General features: G+C 33.3%; 2 protein-coding genes across 6 annotated transcripts; one reads left to right on the forward strand and one right to left on the reverse strand.

The window, feature by feature from the left end:
* The first annotated feature begins 18,603 nt into the window (after positions 1-18,603).
* LOC109149519 (growth-regulating factor 3-like) lies at positions 18,604-21,316 on the forward strand. 2 transcript variants are annotated; one of them, XM_019297328.1, is made up of 4 exons: positions 18,604-19,194; positions 19,277-19,477; positions 19,748-20,072; positions 20,612-21,316. In XM_019297328.1, exons 1-4 carry the CDS (start codon positions 18,972-18,974, stop codon positions 21,021-21,023), a joined length of 1,161 nt encoding a protein of 386 aa, XP_019152873.1. In that variant the 5' UTR covers positions 18,604-18,971; the 3' UTR covers positions 21,024-21,316. The 2 variants fall into 2 exon arrangements, with proteins under 2 accessions (XP_019152873.1, XP_019152881.1); XM_019297336.1 differs by having other exon boundaries at positions 19,760-20,072.
* A 129-nt stretch (positions 21,317-21,445) lies between these two features.
* Positions 21,446-25,098, reverse strand: LOC109149536. Of its 4 annotated transcripts, none has more exons than XM_019297368.1 (5): positions 24,409-25,098; positions 24,180-24,247; positions 23,927-24,106; positions 23,671-23,840; positions 21,446-21,485 (listed from the first exon to the last, which is right to left on the reverse strand). In XM_019297368.1, the coding sequence occupies exons 1-5, from the start codon at positions 24,950-24,952 to the stop codon at positions 21,479-21,481; spliced, it is 969 nt and encodes a 322-aa protein (XP_019152913.1). In that variant the 5' UTR covers positions 24,953-25,098; the 3' UTR covers positions 21,446-21,478. The 4 variants fall into 4 exon arrangements, 3 of the variants coding, with proteins under 3 accessions (XP_019152913.1, XP_019152904.1, XP_019152892.1); XM_019297359.1 differs by lacking the exon at positions 21,446-21,485 and adding an exon at positions 22,670-23,463 and having other exon boundaries at positions 23,620-23,840; XR_002048966.1 differs by lacking the exon at positions 21,446-21,485 and adding an exon at positions 22,672-22,992 and having other exon boundaries at positions 23,219-23,840.
* Positions 25,099-25,461: the final 363 nt, after the last annotated feature.

Raw genomic sequence — 25,461 nt, forward strand, 5'->3', positions numbered from 1 at the left:
ATATATGTGTGTGTGTGTGTGTGTGTGTGTGCAAAAAAATTTCAAGTAGCGTTTGATTGCGGACTTTTCTATCATATTATCAGATTTGATACTCATATCATGTTTTTTTCCTACTTTTGTTATCATACTATTTTGATACAAATTCTTTAGTAATAATAAAATATTCTCATATTTTTTAACAATGAAATAAAAAAATATATATATGAAGAAAAAAAGAAATAAATAAAAATTAATTATCCATGCATTCAATATGGAACTTGAATATATATATATATATATATATATATATATATATATATATATATATATATATATATATATTCTTGGTTCGCATATTCGTTCCTGGGCGCGACATTAGTATCAGAGCGCGACTCTATATATATCTTTATTTATTTATTTTTAAGTGATTATTTATTTATTTATTTATTCTAATTTCAATGGAATTCGAACCAAACAACACCCAATTACTTTAGTAACGTTTCTAACGTAATTCAAATCATACATATATAAAACTAAACTTGTTTCATTTGAATAATAGTTGTTTGCTAAATAAATCATTAAACAAAATGGGATAAAAGCAATTGCAGCTCAGCTAACCTTTTGACAAATATCACTTCCTTTCTATTTTGGACTTCCAAAGAAGAATCCCACTTTACTATAATATATTATGTCGAAGATTTTCACTTTGTTTCTTTACATATTTATTTCTTTTTTCTTTTAAATAATAATAATATTTATGTTGGATTTATTTATTATAGCGGTGTTAAATGATATGATTGACACAAGGCTGCGCTTTACCTATTCTGAAAAAAAAAAAAAAAAAAAAAAAAAACATTGCACTAATCTCACTTTTTATTTTAACTTTTGCTATTTATCAATAAAATCAGAAGCAATTAAATTAGAGTTAATTCTATTTATTGTCCTAAATTTATTGGTGGTAGTTTATTTTTAGTCCTTATTTATTAAAAAATTAACATTTGATCATAGTATTATTGTGACATGATCATTTTTTATCATTCATCAACAAAATCATTGAAATGCTGTTAAATACAATGATATTTCGATCTTTTTTATACAAAATAGGTTGACTCGCTATATTTTTTTTGTGTTTATTTTTTTGAAAAAAAAAATCACAATTGAAGATCGAAACGCCCTTGTATTTAACAATAATACTAGGACCAAATGAAGATTTTCTGATAAAATATAACTAAAAGTGAACTGACACCTATAAATCTAAGACAAAAATGAAAGTAACTCAATTAAATTATGTCAAAATATCGTAATCCTTTACATTTTTCAATTCAAAAATGATATAATCACAAAGATAATGGGTCGACTCTGTCTTTTTCTTTTGCACAAATGAGGGGACCAATCCACCACCACTTGACATTTGACAAGATTCAAAAATCAACATCAAATCATATTCAAGATCAATGGCTACGATTGCTTGATCACGGCCTTAGGAATCTCTTGCGCTGGACCAGTGTGGTTGCCGGCTGAGATACTCCAACCTAAATTTGATGCCGATGTTAATTTGACAATTTCTTCATACATATGGATTTTAAAATTAGAGGAAATAAAATTTTTTAAATAGACCCCCAAAAAAAAAAGTTAAAAGGAGATGAGCGGTTCAAATTGCTAAAAGTGTTTAAAGTATTATTTGTTCAATTAGACGAGACAAAAACAAAACCTTATTTTTTTTTATATCAGATACGAGATTGGTAGATGACTTAATCACAATTATTTAGCTTGCTAAACAGTTGCTTAATGGTGTAATGTAATTTGATTAACACAGGGAGTTAAAGAAAAGAATAAAGTAGGATTACCGAAATAAAGAATCTTTTATTTATTTAATAATTTGCTAAGTCATGCCATGATAAGTACAGAGTTTTCGCATGCATAAATGATTGCAAATTAAAGTATGTGTAGGGGAAGGGGTATCAATGTCTAATGAACAAAATAATATCTGGATGGAGGCAGTTAACCTAACTATCTCTCCGAATTGCGGCCTAAACTTAATTTTGTCGCTAATAAAACAAAATTCTAATACGAAATTAATTTATCAGTAAACAAAAATTAAAAGTAATGTTTGAAATCTTGTATTATAAATTATATTAATTTTTTAAATTTAAAATTCGCATCCAATCCGCTATTAGTGTATCGAATCGGACTGGATTCGAACTCTTTGTAAATGAAGATATGTATAAGATTTTTTAAATCCACCTTTAACGAAATGGATGCAAATTAACCCAAATCTTCTCCAATCTGCTTCGCCCTTACCCCTAATACATACTATATGATGAAATGAATTTTAGACATATTGAATGTCAATTGAATTACAAAGTATTGGTATAACATACGGAGTATGTTTTTCTGTCATTGCTCCGGTTACTTCATAACAGTAGTCATATTCGTAAGTTAATCTATATAACAACAAATTTAATGTATAAATTATATAAAAAAAAAAATAATACTAAAAATGTTTAATTAGAGATTCTTTTTATACTTATGACCTTAGCACTACGCAAGAGCCTGGAACTTCTATATGGACTTTCAATTCATTAGCTAAGTTGACCAAGAATTTTCTGTAGCTGGGAATCAGGTCCAACTCTTCCTTTGATCATGACTTATGCATTTAATATAGATGAAGTGTCTCTTACTCAACACAAACAAAATAAATATTTCTTCCCACTACTAAATACTAATGTCATTTTATTGTATTTTTAAAAAAGTCTAAATCAATGTAGAAATCTTTAAGACTAAAGTTATCTTGATCCCACTTTAAAAAATGAGTCACACTTTCACATCATTAAATTTACAATTTCTCTACTATTTTCTCTACATACCTACAATATTCGATCACTTTCAAAAGTGGCTCCACTTTCATATTATATTATAAATATAATAATAAAATAATAAAATAAAAAAAAAAGTAATGACGCAACAACTTTTGCTGCCAAATGACCGCACAAACTGCCATTAGCAAACTTGCTAAAGTAGCAAGTTTGCTAGCCACGTGAATTTCAAACAAAATAAATTATATATTTAACTCTATATATATATATATATATATATTTTTAATTTCCACATCATCTTGCAAGTCCAATAATGATTGGGGTAAAGCCAACCTAAGTTAGGAATGTCAATGGGTCAGAGAGCGCTACATCCATCACCTGACTCACATTATATTTTCTCCACCCACTCCCACCCCCAACCCGCATCGAGTGAACTTTTTCAAAACTCACTTCCACCCCCACCGGGTGCGGGTGCACGGGTACTCACTACTTATAATCTTATTATTTTTTTAAAAAATAATATTTAAATTACTTACACATAATAAAATAATATAATTTATTAGTTATACTAAAACATAAAATAATAGAAATATTTAAATATAATAACTAAATTGTTAATTTTTAAAGTGGATTTTGTACATAGAACCCGAATCTAACCCGACCCAACGCGTTTTTTTTTTTTTTTTTTTTTTTTTTTTTTTTTTTAAAGACTCACACCCGATCCACCACCCACTACCACCCAAAAAACTAGACCCACGCGGAGGTGAATTCGAGTGGATATCCGCGAGACGGATTGAAATTGTCATTCCTAACCTAAGTGCATTATATCGAACAATATTAAAACTTAGTGCTCTACAATGTTTTAACATGAAAAATTATTTGATACTAAATACTTACCCTTACTTGATACCAATTGTTATATATATCAATGCATTGTGTGCCCTAAAAAATTCCATGTTTTGTATGTATAGAATTGTATAGTATAATACACATAAACTCCTAACATATATAATACAGATAATCTAACATAATACACATGAACTCTTAACATATATAATACACATAAACTCTTAACATCTACAATTATAATAAGAGCCAATAATGTTAGGCCCTTAACTGGAATAAAAAAAAATGTCGGTACTACTTGTTTCTTAAAATGAATGATTCATAGTATTTTGATTTTAGTATTTTTAATGATTTTCCTTATTTACCCTTTATTATATTATTTTCTTTCCTTAAATAACTTTAAATTCCGTTAGTATAAACTTTATTAACAGAATATTCCGTTAACTATTTATTATTCTTAACTTACTCATTAATTTCTATAAGAAAGGTCTTAGGTTCGAACCTCATTCCAATTAGAGTTAGCATAATTGTTAAACATATACTACGAATATGTTAAAATGTATTAAAAAATAAAATATAAAATTTAACATAAACTTTGGTCAAATAATTAGCTCGACTAAATACATAGCATTCAATGATTATAAATCAGGAACTTTGATAATCATTTGATTTTCTTTCATTAAAAAAAATAATAAATTTAAGTTCAGTTTTTTTTTTTTTTTTCGTTTAATTAATCTTCTTTTGATTATTGAAAACAAAACTTAATATTTCAATTATGCTTTTATCAGTGCATGAAAACTTCTAAAGAAATTTGTAAGTTAATTTTTACTATATTATTATAACAATATCTATTGTAACCTTATATTTTGAATTATTTATTATCATCATCTATTGACAGCAATTGTCATTGACAAACTCTCAAAACAATTTGTGTCAACAACGAATGGAAATTTAAAAAAAAATCAATGATTTCATTATTGTGAATGAAAAGTATGTACGCCACTTTATTCAATCGTTATGCCGTGGAACTGTGTCCACCTTGCAATGTGGACACAGTTCTATGTTCATAATTACTGAACTATATGTTCATAATTATAAAGCTATATATTCATAATTTTTTAACTTCATATTCATAATTATTGAACTCTATATTCACAATTACAGAACTCTATGTTCATAATTATTGAACTATATGTTCATAATTATAAAGCTATATATTCATAACTTTTTAACTTCATATTCACAATTATTGAATCTCTATATTCATAATTACAGAACTATATGTTCATAATTATGTTCACAACTTTATGTTCATAATTTTTGAACTATATATTCATAATTATGAACAATTTTGGAACCGTGTGTGGACACGGTTCTACATCATAATTTTCCCACTTTATTGCTCTTATTACTTAAATTAAAAAATAAATTGGTAGCTACAACAAAAAATAATATATATGCATTTAATTAATTTTGAATTAGATGTCTCACAACACATGAACCATGTAGGGAAAACTACCACTACCAAATATCAACATGTGCTTGTAAGATAAAGAGTTCATAGCACAACTAAGATCTCAGTCATATACACGACAGACAAATTTAAAACTTCATACACCATAATCTCATTGCATGATGAATCCCTCTATGACACACTACCAATAACAAAAAAAAAAAAAAAAAAAAAAAAGAAGAAGAAGAAAAAGAAGAAGACATGTACTAAAAATGAAAACAATAACAATGCTACCTAAAAGAGAATTAGAAACATTTAAACCAAAAATAGTATTTATTTAGACTAGCTTTTAGACTTAGTACTTAGATTAACGTTATTACAAAGTTGCAAACATTTATTTTTGTGACAGTTATATATAATCAATCTCTCATATATTATCTTGCATTTATATATTTTAAATTACCGATTTAAATAAACAAATTCAACATTTATTTACCTATGCATGAACATCTTCTATATAATATTACATTGATATACTTTGAAATACTTATTTAAAAGTAAGTATTGGGCATTATCCTATTCGCGCAAAGCGCGTAGAAAAACTAGTAATACACATAAGCACAAAAAAAATAAAATTGTAATGGGATTGGACGGACAGAACGGTGTCCGTCGCGTCAGTTACCACCAACTTATAAAAACGACGTCGTTTGGGCCAAATTGTGCGCCCTAGTGCACGATATAATTTGCCACTTGATACTTGATATGCAGCATGATCACTAATGGGGCTTGGAGCCCAACTCCAAGTAGCATAGGAGGGATATATAAACTCAAACTAAGAAGATCTATAGACAGCTTTCATAATAAATTGAATTTGAAATTTTGTGATTATCAAGCTAATTAATTATCCGACTAATTTAATTGGAGTTGCCGTGAGTTCATAAAAATCTTTATTATCGAGAAATGATATGGTTAGTAAACAACAAAGTTGGTAGTGTTTGGACATTTACAAAATATATAGTTTTATTATTTTAAGTAAAATATGAACGAGAGTTTGTTGTTTTAAATGGTACTATATTTGTATTCATTTAGCAAAAGAATCAAAATTTGGTTGCCTGCTTTTTGTCGCAAATCGCAATATAAGACAATTGTGATACCTATGTGGTTCACCCATTTGTGGATTTTATATTGGATATTTTATGCAAAGAGATATTTTCATTTAGGGTTAAGTCAAAAAGAAAATACCTATCAGTTTCTGTTAGTTGAAGTTGATTGCATCTTTGGTGATCATGTGTCGCTTGAAAACGGTTGTTATTGTATTTTTATTGTTGTGCATGCTGCACACCTTTCCCTTAATTGTAGTTGGTACTTTTTTTTTTTTTTTTTTTTTTTTTTGGCAATAATATTTAGGAGTTATTTGTTGTAAAAGTTAGATAAATTTTATAGTGATGTATGGATTAGGTACATGGTAGTTTAATTAGATAGAGTTTTTCTAATGAGAAGATAAATTTCTTTTACAGCACGTTTGGTTCACGGAATGAATTTGGAGGGAATAAAAATGCTATTCCACAGGGAATGAAATATGTAAGGAATATAATTCCTATATTCTGTTGTTTGGTTGGCTGAAGGAATAGACTTTAGTAATTGTATTTCAGTGTTTGGTTGGTTAAAGGAATAGAAATGGAATATGTTTTAAAGACATAAATACCCTTATACAAAATAATAATAATAATAATAATAATAATAATAATGAATATGATTATGATATACTCAATGTTATATATATATATATATATATATATATATATATATATATATATATATATATATATATATATATATATTTATTTATTTATTTATTTATTTATTTATTTATTTATTTATTTATTTATTTATTTATTTATATACATGTATATGCATGTGTGTGTGAGAGAGGAAATAATAATAATAATAATAATAATAATAATAATAATAATAATAATAATTATTATTATTATTATTATTATTATTATTATTATACAAATACATATTTATATTTATATTTAGGGGTAATCGCACTTTTGGTCCCTCAATTAGTGCCCATTCTGCAATGGCATCCTTAGTTCTCAATTTGAACACATTTGGTCCCTCAATTATTCGACCATTAAGCAGATTTGGTCCTTCTGTATGTATGGCCGTTTAACACCGTTTAAAGCATGGGTAAAAGTAGAATTTCACATAGCATTGTTTATAATAAGTATGAGAAATCGCACTTTTGGTCCCTCAATTAGTGCCCAATCTGCAATGTCATCCTTAGTTCCCAATTTGAACACAATTGGTCCCTCAATAATTTGACCATTAAGCATATTTGGTCCTTCTATGAGACCATAAGTTTAACTCCGTTTAAATCAAGGGTATAATTGAAATTTCACATGAGTAAGAATTGAAAGTAGTCTAGCCATCAACATAGCTCTGATTTCCGATTATGATGGTCTAGTTAATGCCGCCGTCGATCATCATCAAGTATTTCTTGTTCTTGGCAATGGAGACGTATTCCTCGTACACGCCAGCAGTCACGTATACGAGGAAGTAGCCGCCGTCGGACAGAATGTTGTTGGGAGCAGCGCCGCCGTCGGCATTAATGGTGGTAAAATTTCCACTCCCATCTTGACTCACAACCACAATGTCAGTCACCAGAACCTGGTCATCTTCTTGAGTTTGCAGGAGCTTTCTCCGGCTAACTCGCTCGAAAATCGCCTCCGTCCATTCCAACATTTTCAGAGGCAAACGCCCGTTTCGGAACCCAATCTATTGATGAAGAAGAAGGCCGCCGGCGCTGGAGCTTGGCGTCACAAAAGGACCAAATCTGCTTAATGGTCAAATAATTGAGGGATCAATTGTATTCAAATTGGGAACTAATGATGACATTGCAGATTGGGCAATAATTGAGAGACCAAAACTGCGATTTCCCATACTTATTTAATACTTAATACTAAAATATTAAATATTAACTTAAAAAACATCTAGAGTTTGAATAATTTAAGGTTATTTCGCTAAAAATATATATCGTTTCAAGTGAAAAACTCATTTAAAAAAGAAAGGACAATAGCTAATTGGCCAACTAGGCAACCTAGTCGGTGCTTAGGAGGCACTTAGGCGACTTAATTGGCCAGCCTGCTAAATCATCGATTATAGTAATACGCTAGTCGGTAGGCCAACGCCTAGCATCTAGGCGCCCCAATTGATCGGTGTCTAGTGGGATTTTTACAACACTGGCTATGCCGCTTGATCACTTATATTATTTGTAATTGGGGTTTATAAGAATCGATTGTAATTGAAGCAGATATTGTCCAGTACGGTTAAAGCCCAAAAACAATGAACTGGACTTGTACTCATTCCAAAGTAGTTCAACAAACAACGTTCTAATTGTACGTCCTAAATTGCCATTCGTAAGGCTAGAACCATTGGAAAGGGCAGAAGGGGAGCATTATGTTGTGCAACCGTGTGCACCATGCAAGGTGCACACGTAATTGGATTCATAATTTCTATATTATAGATTCATAATTTTCATACTATAGATTTATAATTTATATATTATAGATTCATAATTTCTATACTGCAGATTCATAATTTCTGTACTGTAAATTCATAATTTCTAAACTGTATAGCTATCAAATTATGAACATATAGTTCTGTGATTTATGAATACATAGTTCAACAATTAGGAATATAAAAATTGAAAATTATGAACATAGAATTTTGTAATTGTGAATATAGAGTTCAATAATTATGAATCTATATTATAAAAATTATTAATCCAATTCTGTGTGCACCATACCTGGTGCACACGGTTGCAATGCATAATTTGCCGCATAAGGGCTCATATTAGAAACTGTAAATGGGCTGCCAAAAGGTATAGCTTCGGAGACGGATCTATACGTTTGGAATTTGGAAAAGCATAGATAAGGCCCAATGGGCCACTAAAAACTCTGCTTAAAATGGGCCATACGACGACGGAGAATCCATCTAAATCTAAATGCATATAAATAATGCCGATCCTAAATTGAGATATGACTCGAACTTCAGACATTCCTTATAAAAAAAAAATAATAATGATGCCATCAAATCAGTTGTTTGTCTCATATTCCATTTTAATTGTTTTTTTTTTTTTGGTTTCTTGAATACTATTGATTCTATTACAAGTAATATTTGTTCTATATTTTCTCTAACTATTAAGTTTAAAGAGTCAATATCTCATCATTAAAGCTTAATCATGTGACATTTTCTCAGAGAGAGTTACATAGGTGTCTTGAATATTGCTCAATTGTTCAGGTCCATTTACGATTATTGTTTCTATAAATATAGTAGCTAAATAATCTCAACGTGTTTTAAGCACAAAGTGTTTGATTTCTATTTTAATTGTAAAAAAATAAAAATAAAGGAATCTAAAACCGGTTGAATAAAATTAAAATAGAAGGGAAATAGACAATCTCGAGAAAAATGGTCACGTGTTGGCACGTGAGAAATCCGTAGGTTAGTTCTTTAGTCGCGTGCCGGCGTGCTTTCCACTTTATCCTCTAACTCCCAGAGGAAAGGCAGAAAAGGCCAAAAGGTACAGAGGGCCCCACATCAACATCCAGGCTCCAGCTATTGTTGGACTGTACTCCATCCTTCAATATTTCCATCCCATTTCATCATTAACCTGTTTCTTCACCTTAAAGCATTTGTAAAATTCATTCTTTATTTAAATTTAATGAATAGCAAAATTGGATTCTTTAATTTTTTTTTAAAAAGTTTTAGTAATTTCTTTTAAATAGTAAAATAATGTAATTAAACTTCTACCGTTAATGTAACGCTAACTAGACTAACATATGACCTCTTATACTTACGTAGATCCTATATATACAATTATTTTATTTTAAGATTAATTTAATTTAATTAATTTTTAAAATTTTAAAAAACATTCATTAGCCATCAACTCAAAAGTTAGTGACTATTTTTGTTGACAGACAGTCATGGTTGTCCACATATGGACCTCAAAATAAGGTCTAAATTTGATGAAGGCGACCCTCATGAACACCTTCGTCTTAGAGGGACAAAGGCGATCGGCTACCTTCGTTGCTCAAAGGGGGGAGGTGGCTATTCCTTTGTCAAATCAGACATGCATTCTTCCAAAGGTTGAACCCCAACCCTAAACAAATCAGACATGCATGGTTGTTCAGTCCGTTGACGTATAGTTTCATATGTTGTCGATAAGTACAAACAACAACACGTTGTAAAGTTGATGTCTAGTGATTTTTTTAATTATAAATTTTTAAACTAAAAATAAAAGTTTTTTTTTATAGAAAAAAAGTGATAAATTTGAAAATAAAAAATAAAATAATTATACACATAAGATCTGCTTGTGATTACGTGGATGCTTTTTTTCGTGACCACCCATTTGAAATGGTAACATATATGTCATCATACTACATAATAGTTGACATATAATAATTTAGTTTAATTGCACTATTTTATCAGTTTAGGAGACTTCATTGAGATTTTTTTTTCAATGAAGGGACCTAATTACAATATTTGTTAGGATTAAATAAGTCAATTTAACACTTTTTTCTTTATATTTTATATCATAATAAAAGGCTAAAGTAATTAAAATCCACAAAATTGTGTTTTTCTTTGTTCTTATTTTTATAAAAATAGTAATTTTAATTTTTTTTTTTTAATTATTAGTGTCGATTTTGGTCTTCACACATTTGAAAGCATTAAATTTTGTCATGTTTACTTTACCACTTGTTGTCTTATGTAGAGATAAAAATATAATTCTATGTTTTTAAATTATTAAATTCTTTTTTAATAGATAGAAAAATCAAAATCATCAAAACCACCACACTGTAAAGAAAGACTAACATCATCACCTCAAAAAAAAAAAAAAGTCAAAAGTTAATAACGTTTACATCAATAATTGATGAACTAAAATTACAAGTTTATATAAATACAAAAACAAAAATACTATTTTTTCTCAAAACATTAGTAATTAAATGATAATCACTTTGCTCTGACTTCCTCTAGTTACAACTAATAATTTTGATAAATCTTTAAAATCTCATTTGCTATCAAACACTATTTTACTTTTTATTAAAATTTAATTTTGTTATTAAACATTTGATTTTAATTCCAACGGTTCAAACATTTTCACTTAAGGCTCCGTTTGGAAAGCAGTAAAATGACTTCTGAAAATATTTTATGCAAAATATTTTCTGGAAAATGAGTCATTTTTTAGAAACTATTTTCCTTTCCAGTGTTTGACTACACAACGGAAAACTGTCATTGTGTGTTTGGTTCATTTTTCAGAAAATGAGTAAGAAAATAAAAAGAATTGAATAATTCAAAATTTTAATTGTTTGATACTTTTGATAAAATCCTTTTGTGAATAACACTCTTTTGATATATATATATATATATATATATATATATATATATATATATATATATATATATATATATATATATATATATATATATTGAATCCGATGCATCCCCTCTTGCCAGGTGAGCTCGTGAGCCTAAATCCTGATCTTTTATTTTTTCATTTCAACGTGTGAGATTACTTTGCATTTTTAAGGCTGTGAGCTGATTTATTTACTAGGTAGGGGAGTTCTAGTCTTTTGGCATTATATTTATTATATTACTTTATTTATTTCTTGCTTTTTATTGGAAGGTGCAAAGTCTTTTTTATTCTCAATTCTTTTTTTTTTTTTTCGATCGCAGCTTTGTGAAATATCTCTCACTCCTCCGTCTCCACAGAGTTCAATCTTCCGACTCGATAATTTTCCGGCGCTCGCTCATCCGTCTTTGTTGAGCTAGTGGATTTTCTAATGTCGCTTCTGCCTGTAGTGGCATGATAATCTCAATGGCTAGCTCTTTCTACAGGCATTCAAAGCGACAAAAGAGGAATTCTTCCGGGTGTCAACAAGGTATTCTGATTTCATGTTTTCTTTTCGTTTTCTATTGTGTATTTGTTTTCGTGATTTTTCCGGCATGGTGGGAGCTATGGGTAGTGGCGGTGATTTTTTTTTTTTTTTTTTTTTGAAAGGAAGGTGATTTTTTTTTTGTTCGTTCATGTTTTTTTTTTCTTTTTCTTTTGGGGGATTTAGGGTTCCGCACGGTTGGGTGTATTTTTTTTTTTTTTTTTTTGGATGTTAGACATGGTAATTTGTACCAATTTGGGGGGTTTTGGTCTGGCAGTGCTGGGTGACCATTGTTGGATGGTTGGGGTTCCGGCCGGTGAGAGTATGTTCTCGATGGTGCTTGTTGTAGGATGGTGGGTGACTGTTGTAGGATGGTAATGAGTAGGTTCCCTTGGTTGCTTTGCTTCATCTATCAAGTTTTAGGAAAAATGGGGGAAACAAGTTTGTTCTTATTCATTTATACTTGTTTGATACCCTTATTCCAATTTATCTTCAGGGGTTTTGTTTTCAGTTTTTGGACTTGATGCAAGTAGATCTGGAGTTTCATAACTTTAGTCGAAATATTTGTGATTGGTTGCTGAAAAATTGTAGGAAGATTTTAGCTTTATGAAGTGAGTTTCTTGAAAAACAAGAGTCATGTTGTGTTTAAGATATATGAACTATGTTATATGATCTCTGTTATTTTGCTATATATGGTATGTGCTTCAGATGGATTTGAGTGAGATTTTCACCCTCTGCTGGCAATGGATTTGAGTGGGATTTTCACATCCACACCCAATCCCCACCCACCACCCTTGAAAAAACCTTACTTGTGCATATTGGGTGAGAGTGGGTGCCTGCAGATTGGTTTTTAATTGCCATCCCTCCATCATAATTATACTCCACTTTGATGTGGAAAATTGGAATTATTTATGATGCTAAATGTTTTTGCAAACCCCTATTAATGTTTGCTCTTGCAATCTTCTCATTGACAATGGAATATTGTTAACTTATTTTGATGCATGTTGGTCTTTGCTAATGTCTATAATCATATTTCTTTCTTTTATAGCCTTTGCCTTATATTCCCACGATCACAAATTATACTCAACTATGGACGTGGGTTCCTAATGTTGTTGTTGCTCACGAAAAAGAAGGGATTGAAGCTGTTCATCTGGAATCTAGAAGTTTAAAGAGCCTTATTTGCTGCTAATCTACATTAAATGTGTTATTCCCTATATCCTATATAATTGATATTGCTATTTTTATTCCATGAGCCTTAGATGATTGTATCTTGATTTGTTTCATTTTGTTTTCATTTCCTAAAGTTTTTATTAGTAAATGGCTATGCCGGGTCAATGATCAATTTATGTTTCGTTGGGACTACATTTTCATTTTTTTGGTTTTGTATTTTAGGTGTGTGCAAACTAAATTGTAGTTTGTGCGCATCACATTTCTGGTATATGGGAATCTGCTGCGCGATATACAGTGTCACATTTTGCTATGTGCATGATAATAATGACGTCTGTGCAATAATAGAATTTCAGCATAACGCATGCGCCTTATACCTCGAATGCACACTGTCACCAGCATTACGCACACACTGTCACCCGTGTGCGCACAGGCCATAGATTGTGAAATAAAACCTAATTAGCAAATATCTACGTGCTCATTCCTACGCATCCACCTACTTCATTAAGCACATACCAGTTTAATGCGCACGCCTTTATTACCATTTTATTTTAAAATGCAATCTTACAGCGGTGTGTGCATTGTTATAGTATGGTGTGTGCGTTAGTTCTTGTTGTTTTTTTTTTTTAATGTATATAAACCATGATATTTTTTTTTAAATGTTATTGCATGTAGAATATAAAAGCGCATGACCTTTGCATTTCTTCATATGCATTTGTTTTTTGTATTTGGAGTGTGCATTGGAGTGTTATGACGTGTACAATAGACCACATGATGCAAAATTCTATTGCCAAAAATTTGCACACGCCATACCAAAAATATGCACACACCAGTATAAAAACAAAACTAAAAAAAATGACATGATGCTAAGTTCATTTTCCAAAAATTTGCAAACGCCAAATCATACAAATGCACACACCACTGTAAAAAAAAAAAAAAAAAAAAAAAAAAAAAAAAAAAAAAACCTATTAATTTTTACAATATATTCCTTGTAAAACAAGCCAACCACAAGAAATCACGCACAAGAAAAGGCCTGTGCATATAGTGGTTGCATATTATAAGGATTGTGGTTGTGATTTTTTTTTTTTCACAATCTTTCACAGGCCAAATACACTCATTGTTTCTATGCATCCTCCCGTCAACATATCGGTTTCACAAACAGACCTGTATGCAACCACCTGAACATGCACACGCTACGAACATAACAGATATTCTAGTTCGTCCACCAACCCCCACCCCCCTCCCACCATCCCAGCGGAAAAAATTCCAATATTCAGTGTATGCACAGACGATGGCACGCAAATGCACTTACCCATTCGTTTTCTCCTCAAGAATTGTTCACGCCAAGTTCACCTCATCAACCTTTGTAGTAATTCAAAGTATTAATTTCCATCCATAAACTCCCTAATTTAATGCTACAGATTCCAATAATATTATGTCCATAAATAAATTAGAATTACAATTACTAATATATCCTTTACATTGGAAAATGTCCTTAATTACTACCCTAATCTCTTATAAGCTCAACCATTGATAAAAATTGAATCAATGGATATTAGGAGGCCTCATGGTCTCATCTATTAGAGGGGGTGCACCGAATTCGAAGCCTTATATATATATATATATATATATATATATATATATATATATATATATATATATATATATATATATATATAAAATGTGCGTGAGGTTTATACTTAATGTGCGCGAGTGTTGTGCTTAATGTACCTGAGATTTGTACTTAATGTGCGTAATGTTAATATGCGTGAGTTTTGTACTTAATGTGCCTGAGTATTGTGATTAATATGCGTGAGATTTGTGCTTAATGTACGTGAGTAGTTCAGAATTACGAACTCAGAAGGAAGCAGAACAGAAAACTCACGCACATTAACGCCCAAACTTCTTGTTACTTCTTCTTTCAATTTGGCCATGGATTTTGGATTATCAACTACCTTCAGTGCAGCTGAATGTTTATATAGATGACGCACGCACAGCAAAATTTGCACACCAGCTAAGTATGGATTTCTGTTGTATTATTCCCATAATTCTTAACCACCATAGCCCGCCCCCGCATCATCATCATCAGGGAGGGGGCAATGGCTACTGGGGATGGGGATGAAGCTGACATCCATATTTTCTGCTGCATTTTACATATTGACGCACATTAAGTACAAATCTCACGCACATTAATTAACCGCACGGGAACCTTTCAATATATATATATATATATATATATATATATATATATATATATATATATATATATATATATATAGGTCCTAGAGGGTCGGTTCAAGTCCTATAAAACAAATACCCAAACCCAACTCGAAACTAGATCAAGCCTAGGTCTCTAACCGGGCCAGGGCCAAATTTAAGCACGGAAAAAATCTAGCATGCACTTTATAAATTATAATACAATGTATAATATTTATTAGTTACTGAAAAATATTACAAGTCTTATCAAATTTTTTAATAGTACAAGTTCAAATGTTATTAAAGTCTTATAAATTTTAATTTTGTAGAAAAATATATTAATTTTTTTCTATTTTAAGATTAATTGTTAAAATATTATTTTAAACAAAATATTAACTTTGAAAAAGTGCGTGTGAATATATATATTAAAACGCCCCTGTTTATATTAAATCAGTCCCAATTAAATTTTCCCCAAAACGCCCCTGTTTATATTAAAAAAAAAAAACTTAAAACTTATTGAGGAGCCGAATCGGCTCCTTAATTTTGAGGAGCCAAAATGGCTCCTCAATGTTGCCCATCTGGGATGGGCAACAAATTTGTGGAGCCTTGAGGCTCCTTAAATAAGGCTCCATTCCCACTTTTTCAACCGATGTGGGACGGTGGGAAAAGTGAGAATACAAGAGGGGAGCAGCTTGTGCTGCACCCTTCTTTCGCTCTTTTTTTTTTTTTTTTTTTTTTTTATAATTATTATTATTATTATTATTATGAATTATAAATTATAAATTATAATGTATACCCTTATGGTCATTTTACATGTTAATCGCTAATCTAAACAGCTAATTTTATTAAATATTTTTTTACAAATCGCTAATACAATCTGCTGGTCAAACCTGCTAATACAATCCGCTATCTGATAACCGCTAACACAACTCGCTACCGTTGACCGCTAATCGCTGATAACCAAACAAGCCCATAATAATTGGGACTGATTCGATCTTGAACTGCCCTGTGTGCAACTCTAGCGCTATAGGGTGCGCGATGATAAATTAAGAAAAAAAGGTTTGGTCCAAAGAAAAGCAAGTCAAGATAACGGGGGAAGTGGGGAGATCCTTGGATCACCCGTGCGTACAGTTTTAACAAGGTGGGATCTATCATGGGCCGTCCACGTCACCTGCCTGATTCGTCTACTTATTCTGAAAAACTACGAAATATATATATTTTTAAAAGTTTTGGTTCATAAATAAATTTAATAATGCGAGTATAAAGAATACTTATAATAAACAATAAAATAATTGTTTAAAGTGCAATAAAGAAAAGCTGGGTCACATGTCTGTGAGGGAAAGCGACTACACAGTCTATATAGGTCACTGACACGGCGTTTGGTTAGTGTCAGAAAATTGTTTTTATTTGTCAGACAATTTCACGTTAAAATTCCTTTTAAATTGCGTTGAACCGAGCTTGTTGTATGGTATGGACCGGGTTCAGGACGGTCCGGTCCAGCCCGGGTTCACTGTTTCTCTACCACCTGTACCTGGGGGGAGAATTCTGACACTTCACTGAGATGGTTGGATCCTTTTCCCCAGGCTCATTGATTGCCAAAGATCACCCCCCAACCCCATCTTCACATTCAATTACTTCTTCATCCTTTTTGATTTTCATGTGCTGTCGGAAATCAAGAAAAGTTAAAAAAAAAAAATTTTTCTTGTATTTTATATGAGTGAGAAATGAAGATTTGACCAGAAAATTTATATATAGATGGGAAGAAAATGGCAGACTAGGTAGCCATTATCATGACAGACATGTGGAGGGTGTAAAAATCCTAGTTTTGGTGTCCCAAGGCAAAGGGAGATTATCTTTTTAATGTTTTCAAAGATTAAAAAATGTCTGGTAAAAAACACCTAGAGAAACATTTAACATTACTAGACTGCTGGGAATATCTTGGTATGTGTAAACTATTGAGAAACCAAGAAGAAACAGATCGAAAGTGCATGGAAGGAGGAGAACCCTGGGCTCATGCATGTATATATGGTTTGGTTGTTTAATTTGATGCAAAAACAAAAGGGCACTTTTGTCAAACCATCAAGATATCAGATCAGATCAGATCATATCAGCTGGCCTTCTTCAAACATTTTGTCTATGCTTGGTAAAATTGTTAGCTTATCAGTTAATTTTAATATATTTGATCACTATTAACTGTTTGATTTAGTTAAACAATCAATATGAGTGCTTAGAGTTATTTTATAGTAATCAGCCAACAACTAACAGCTAATTTACCAGACACATATCAGCCTGACCTTCTTCAAACATTTTGTCCATGATTAATAAAATAGTTAGTCTATCAGTTGATTTTAATATATTTAATCACTATTAACTATTTGACTTAGTTAAACAATCAATATGAGTGCTCAAAGTCATTTATAGTAATCAGCCAACAACTAACAGTTAATTTACCAAACACATTTTTACAATCAACTAATACTATCAATTAGTTAAATCACTAATCTAATCATCTAACCACCATCAGTTAATAACTATTTACCAAACATCTCCTTTTATCATATTCCATCATATTCCAGCATAAGCTAGAGTAAGGTATAGTAATAGGATGTTTCAAAGTTGGAATATTACTATATATTGTTGGTAAGTTGTGAAAGGAAAGAGGTTTGAATGAGAACTGAAAATGGATGGGTTTGATGATGAGTTTGACCTTGTGTTGTTGAGTGTGAGCAGTGATGTATGTATGCTGCAAACCCTGACCTATCAGATCAATATCCCACCAAAATTATAAAAACTATACAACACTCCACTAAGCCTAGACAAAAGTCTGGGTTTGGCTGAATAGAACCTTGCATTTGTCAGCCTCCTTTCTCTTCCAATCTCTCTCTCTCTCTTTCACATTCTATCTGAAATGGTAAAAAGTTGAACTCCACAGGCAGAATAAACAAATCAGGTTACCATTTATGCTTTTTTCTGGAGTTGCATATATATCAAACAACTTAGCTTTGTTATTAATGAATTCAAGAATATAATTAGCCTCTTAACATTTCTTTTTCTCCATCTTTATTCTCTTCCCAAAGCTTACAAAGACCTGAACCTGCAGCCTGCCTGCAGCCAGGCAGCTCAGCTCTCAACTTTTTTTTTTTTTTTTTTTTTCTTTTTCTGCAGAATTTTTTTTATTATTTATTATATTTATAGATTTCTCTCAACTGTCTTGTCTGTCTGTCTTTTTCTTCAAGTGTTCTCTAATCTTAGCTTATCATATCATAGCATAGGGCATAGTATAGGCTTCTCTGATCTTCTCCAGTAAGTGTGAGTATGTGGTAGTGTCCACAACACAACAAACACAACACTACAGGCCTTTATTATGTGTGTTTGGTTGGCAAGTTTCAATTTTTGTAGCTCCCCAGCAAAAGATATAAAAAGGGTCCACTCACAAACTCATCAAACATAAAAGCCTCTTCTGATCTTCCCAAAACTACTTTCTCTTTACTTGTTTAAAAGAAAAAAAACTAGCAAGCTAGAAGCCAAAACTACCAAAAAAGAAAAGAGGGAATCTATTCTTTTTGTTTGTCCATGGACTTTGATCTGAAGCAATGGAGAAACCAGGAGGAGTCAGAAGCAAAGGTACCAAGACTTGTGCTTGATCTCCACTCCACCACTACCACAGCTAGTCATGGGGGTGGGGGTGGGGGGTCATCTTCCTCTGCACTTCCATTGTTTGTCTCTGAACCCCCCACCAGCAAGCTGTCAGCATTCTCTTCTGATTCCACACCCACTGCCACCACCAAATTTCCCAGTGAGTTTCTGCCACTCTCATCTCATCAAAATTTAAACTTTGCTTCCAACTTACTTCAAATTCTTTTACTTCTTTAAAATAGGGATGGGTGGAAGTTACTTCAGCTTGGGGCAGTGGCAGGAGCTTGAACTGCAGGCTTTGATCTTCAGACACATGATTGCTGGGGCACCTGTTCCACCTGAGCTTCTCCACCTGGTTAAAAAGAGCCTCTTCAACTCTGCTCCTTACTATTTCCCTCACCCTCTTCACCAATATCCCCATTATCACCCAGCTTCAGCACCTTGTAAGTTCTCTGTTAGTTCTTCCATTATTTCTGTATGTGTCTTTAATTTCAACTGTACTGCATGCTTATTGTTATGTTTCTCTTTTTTGTTTATTAATCCTAGGAAATAAGGAAAACCCTGATGATAAATAGCTTTGGGGTTTTCAAAGATTTATGCTTTTCAAGAAATCTTTAATAATACAGTAGTACTTGGTAGCTAGAATGTCTGGGTAGCTTTCATGTTTTTCTTTGTCGTCCTTTGGGGTTTATATATTATTATTATATGTATAGTGATGCAAGCAGGGTACTGGGGGAGAGCGGCGATGGATCCGGAGCCGGGTCGGTGCCGGAGGACCGACGGGAAGAAGTGGAGGTGCTCGAGGGACGTGGTGGCGGGTCAGAAGTATTGTGAGCGCCACATGCACCGTGGCCGCAACCGTTCAAGAAAGCCTGTGGAAATTCCCACGCCAACTCCGCCTACTGCCGCCGGTGGCCCCACGGCGGATGCTCAGCCCTTGTCCGCCGTGCCCGGCCGTGATGCCCCCCCTCACTTCACTCTCTCCGCCGCTACTGCTCCTCCCTCGTCTTCCATTGATCTCTTTCACCTCAGTCAAAGGTAAAAAAAAAACATCAAAACAAAAAAAAACACAAAAACCGTGTACAACGTAACATCATTTCTAATCATTGTTAGTAATATGTTGTTGGTCTGTAATTGCTAAGGTTGTTGTTTGAAGGACAAAATGGAATGGCCTCCCCTCAAGAGACATAGTTTTGAGATTCTTGTTCCCCAAAAGGAGCAAACTTTAATCAAATAATGAAACGGGTTTTGCTTGCTTTCTTATTACAACGTCAAATCAAGATGTTAATTAAGCTATAAGGTTTTATTATGTTTCAAAATCATGAATGAGATGCAACACTTTTGTTTCTTTCTGGAAAGGCTATGGTCCACTGCATAATTATAACTTCATCTCTCATTCAAACTAGTTTTTGGGTCCACCATTATTGGCGTGGTAGGGTGGGGGGGGGGTAGGGGTAGGGGTCTTCTCTTTGATATTTTTTCCCGTTGAGTATTATATAACAGACTGACTGACTGCTTTTATTATCAACTCTGATCTGAATTCACCCTATCCACTAGTAAAAATGTGTGTTTTCCAGGCATCATGGAGAGCCCATTATGGAAAGCAACGGCCCACTTGAGGCCCAAAAGGATGGGCCGGCCGGCGGACAGACACTCCGGCATTTCTTCGACGACTGGCCCAGACCACTTGAGGAAAATGAGAGCTCCTCCGCCGTGGCTTCCGCCACCAACCTCTCCATATCCATCCCCGGAAACGCTTCTTCCGATTTCTCACTGAAGCTCGCCACCGGGCCTCCGCTGGGGGGCAACATGGAACGGACAACCGCCGCGTGGGGGACGAGCCACCACCAGGTCCAGGTGGGTTCCGCCGTGGGCGGGCCGCTGGCGGAGGCTTTGAGATCTTCCACGTCCAACTCCTCGCCCACCAGCGTTTTGCACCAGTTGCAGCGTAACTCAACAACGTCGGAGACTAGTTTTATCACCAGTTGAAGAAGAAGAATCATTATATTGTTTTCTTCAAAAATGATGTATGTCTAGGTTGTCTTATTTAAATGTCGGCTGTACAAATTGCATGCATGGAGTGTGTAATGCTTTAATTTTTCTTCGTGCTTTCATCAACTTTCCTAACTATTTTGTGGTTATCAAGATTTTGGGAATTATTTTAGTAGTAAGTTACATCTATGAGTTTTCAATAAGTAACAAATTGAGGGTGACATTGCTATATATATGTGATTCATGCATGCATGCTTGGAAAAGAAATGAAACGACCCTGATTGAGTTTATTCCCTTAATCATAGTATAATTATTAGTTGTGACAGAAGATCTCAGGGCCTAAACTAACGAAAAGATCCAATATAATCAATGCTGACAACTTCTTCAATTCTGCGGCAAAAAGATGAGGACATTTTTCACTTCTATGCTCGATCAGGTCATGTTAATAGCAGTCATGCCGTTCCTACATGAAATACACTACACCATAATATGCTTAAGGGCAACCTCAATAGTTTTTTTTTTTTTTTTTTTTTTTTAAAGATGCCAAATAGTAGAGAACGAGGGAGGGATTTTTTTTTTTTTTTTTTAAAAAAAAACAAGAAAATAAGTTTTCAGACAAAATTAAAAAAAAAAGCTATGGAAACGCACCCGCTGTTTTTGTGCCTCACGTGAGAAATGAGGTTCCTTTTTTAATTTTGGTGGGGCTGGGCTCATGTCAGAGACCAAAAATCACTTCTGGTACGAAGGTCTCACATCTACTCTCTTCCACTTCAGTCAATTTATTCTCAAAAATTGAGCAAAAACCACTTTAAAATGTCAAGCCAAAAATTCATCTTTTCTTAAGAGTGAAAGCAGGTATGTAGGATCGACATTAACAAGCAAGCACCTTTGAACCCTTAACCTAAAGTATAGAATTACAATGCATAATTAGGGATTTGAACTCTTAACCTATATTATAAATAAGGACACTTCTTATCAAATCGCTACATACTCTTATCATAGGTTTATTTGCAAATACTAATTAAAGAACATTAAAAATAAAATTGTAGAAAATTTATTTGTATTTAAGTTTCATAAAAAATAAGAATAAATTAATATTGATGGCCCCTAGAGGGCACAACCCAAAGGATTATTGAAGTGAGGGGGGCTTGACCCAAGGGGAGCCCGTTTAAGTAAAGGGTAGGCTTGCCCCGGGGCCAAATTATTTGGTCCACACAATTGTGTGAACCATAAATATTAAGTACATTTTAATATATTAAAAGTCTATTATTGCCTTTATGCAAAGTTGAAATGGGGGAGTGCTGCAATTTGTTTACATCAATGTGAGATCATGTTGCGTATATGGTGTGTATAATGCATGCCTAAAATCAAGGAATGCTATGCTTACAAATAGAAGCTTGGTAAAGGTTGAAAGTGTGAAGTTTAGAGGTTACTCCAAGGTTGTAAGAATTCATAGGTACAAATCGTGTGACGTTTGGTTAAGGATGGATGGATGAGGTTACTCCAAGGTTGTAAGAATTCATAGGTAGAAATCGCTGCTAAAAAAGAGCTGTTATCAAAGAATCACTGCCTGATAACCAGGAACTTGGGCCATTCCTATTTAACCTCGTTCTGGACATGATTGTGTTCGGTGAGAACCTAAATAAGGCCATAGAACAGTATCACTTCATTGATAACAAGAGAAATATATACATGCTAGTAGCCAGTTAGCCACCATGGGTACCACATAGACTAACTCTGAAAGGGAGACAAATCCCTTTCTTACAATGGAATTGAAACTAGAATCTGGGTATTGTCAAAACCAATGACCTAAATATATACCCAAAAAAGTCTATAAAGTGGGGCAAATTATACCATGGACCAAGGTCTACCTTGCATTGTAAACCCTGGTAAAAAATAACCTTCAAATTCTGTATCTACAGTTGACACATTATGTACCTGCAGTTGATAGTTTCTGTACCTGTAGCTATCATATTATGTGCTAGTAATTATCAAGTTATTTGTTTACATGTACAAAAACTATTAATTGTAGGTAGAGAATGTGTTAACTGATACAGAATTTTTGTATCAGGGTTCACGATGCAATATAAACTCTGGTCCATGGTATAACAATTGGTGTAGATTGTAGAAGGCCTAAAGAGGCCATGAGTCGAAATCAATCATCCACATGCACATAGAGCAAGTAAAAGTACCATATTGGGAATCACCACTTTCAGCAAGTGTCCAATCATCACGAACGAGATGTCATTACCACGGTCATCTGAAAGGCTGGATTAAAGCGTTGCTTAATCATCCAACCTGCGACTGAAGCTATAACAAATCAACTATTAAAAATGTTTTTACAATTATAATTGATTCGGAATTACACCCTTTGTTTGGGTAATCTTCAGAACGTTGGTGAAGTTAATAGCAGGCAACATTGTTATGGGTTGGCTTCCTGCAATGTATAACATCTCACAATTTATGAAAAACACAAGGCAAACCATTCAGGAAAATAAAATATTAATCATAATATAATTAGTAGTTGTGACAGAAAGTACAAGGTATAAATGAAAAGACGCAACAACAGATCCAATCATTGTTTAAAACTCACTCATCTGCACAAAGATCAGGATTTTTTTTCCTTCCCTACTCAGATCATGCCACTTGACTAAAACAATCTGTATCACGAACAATCTTCATCGAAGGGAGTATCATTGCAGCAACTGGATTATTTTCTAGGCCACCACCTTGGTCTATAATCAGCCTGGGGCCTTCAATGTGGAGCTTCCCATGGTGACCACTTACCACAATTGTTGGAGTTTTAGTCAGTTCCTACATGAAATAAGACAGAAACTTGGGAAGATGTGTAGCAAGCAAATTTGGGCAAAAAGGAATTACAGATGGTAACAAGCAAGCACCTCTGGAATTTCCCACACATCTTTCCTTCCACTCAGAGCTGCCACCTTAGGGATGCTTGTATCCTTAGCTTTCAGTGCTTTAATCTGCTCTTCAACATCTTTACCTTTCTCCAAACCAGCATGAACAGCAACTAATTTGCAATTTTGGATTCCTTCTTTGGTTTCTATGGAGACGTTATCCTACAAAGAAGTAACCACATTAATAACAAAGAAGAAGCTATATGGAATGAAAGTGAACAAAGAAGAAGCTCACCTCTTCATGTATCCATACTGTATCAGCAAGAAACTTCTTGTGCTCATCAGGAACTGCCTTCATCAGATCTGTGTAAGATATAAACCACATTTTAACCCCAAAGATTTCTTGCAACTAATAAACCACTAATTAAAAAATGGAATGTAAATTGATAGAAGCAATCAATTTTTCCTCACAGATAATTACAAACTCATCTGCCACTGAACAAGAATTAGAAAAAAAACTAAACCTGCAGATCCATGGGGAACTCCGTAAGACTGAAAAGTCGGGGCGGCATCATAAATGGATCCTTGATAGCTAGTCCCTTTCACAACATTGAAGGCAACTGTGTGTTTCCCAGCCCACCGCCTCCCCTGGACATGCATATTTTCATACCCCTCGCCCTTATACCACCCTTCCCTCTCCTCACTCATCTCGAACTCCTTCCACGTGTCGGCGAAAGCGGAGCCGTCCGGGGGTTTAGGGAGGACGCCCAAGAATGCTGCGAAGGCGAGATCGTGATTTCCACATAGGAAAACGTGGGACTGATTTGGGTACTTTGAGGGTAAGGAAATCAAGAAATCCAACACTCGCCCGGTGTCTGGTCCTCTGTCGCAGTAATCGCCCAGGAAAATGATGAGGGCAGATTTGAAATCCGATGGGTCAACCAGGGATTCAAGATTGGACCAGAGGTTTTGGAGCTTGGCTATGTAGCCGTGGATGTCTCCTATGCAACACACCACCCTGGGTTTTGTGGCTTTGGGGTTTTCAACACTATCCTTTCCGCCTTGCATCTCTCTCTCTCACTATATCTATTAGTCTGTGTGTATGTATAGCTTTGGGTTACCGACTTACTGGTGATGAAGAAATGGGATGAGAGGTTGGATATTTGATTCATGTTTGTGACTCAAATTAGTCCTCAAATACCCGTTAGGATTGTAAAATTTTCAATAAATTACTCGTGTTTGTATTTTCGTTTATTAAAGTAAACAGACACAAATGAACAAAGTTTAGAACTCAAATAGAATCTGAACAATTATAAACGGAGCGTTATGCCAGGGAACCGTGTTCACCATTCATAATGGTGAACACGGTTCCAACGGTGTTAGTACACCATTATCTTTTTTTTTTCCTTTTTTTTTTTTCTTAATTAATTGCGTGACTTTTCTTCTTCATTTTCACATTTTGTAGTTTCACTTTAATTTGAGGTGAACAATGATTTCGGACATTTATAAATTATTAATTCATGCCCGCACATTCACTTTGGAACCATGCTTACACATTCTTGTCCGAAATCACGGAC

This window comes from Ipomoea nil, unplaced genomic scaffold, assembly GCF_001879475.1.
Source record: "Ipomoea nil cultivar Tokyo-kokei standard unplaced genomic scaffold, Asagao_1.1 scaffold0268, whole genome shotgun sequence".
Classification (NCBI taxonomy): Eukaryota; Viridiplantae; Streptophyta; class Magnoliopsida; order Solanales; family Convolvulaceae; genus Ipomoea; species Ipomoea nil.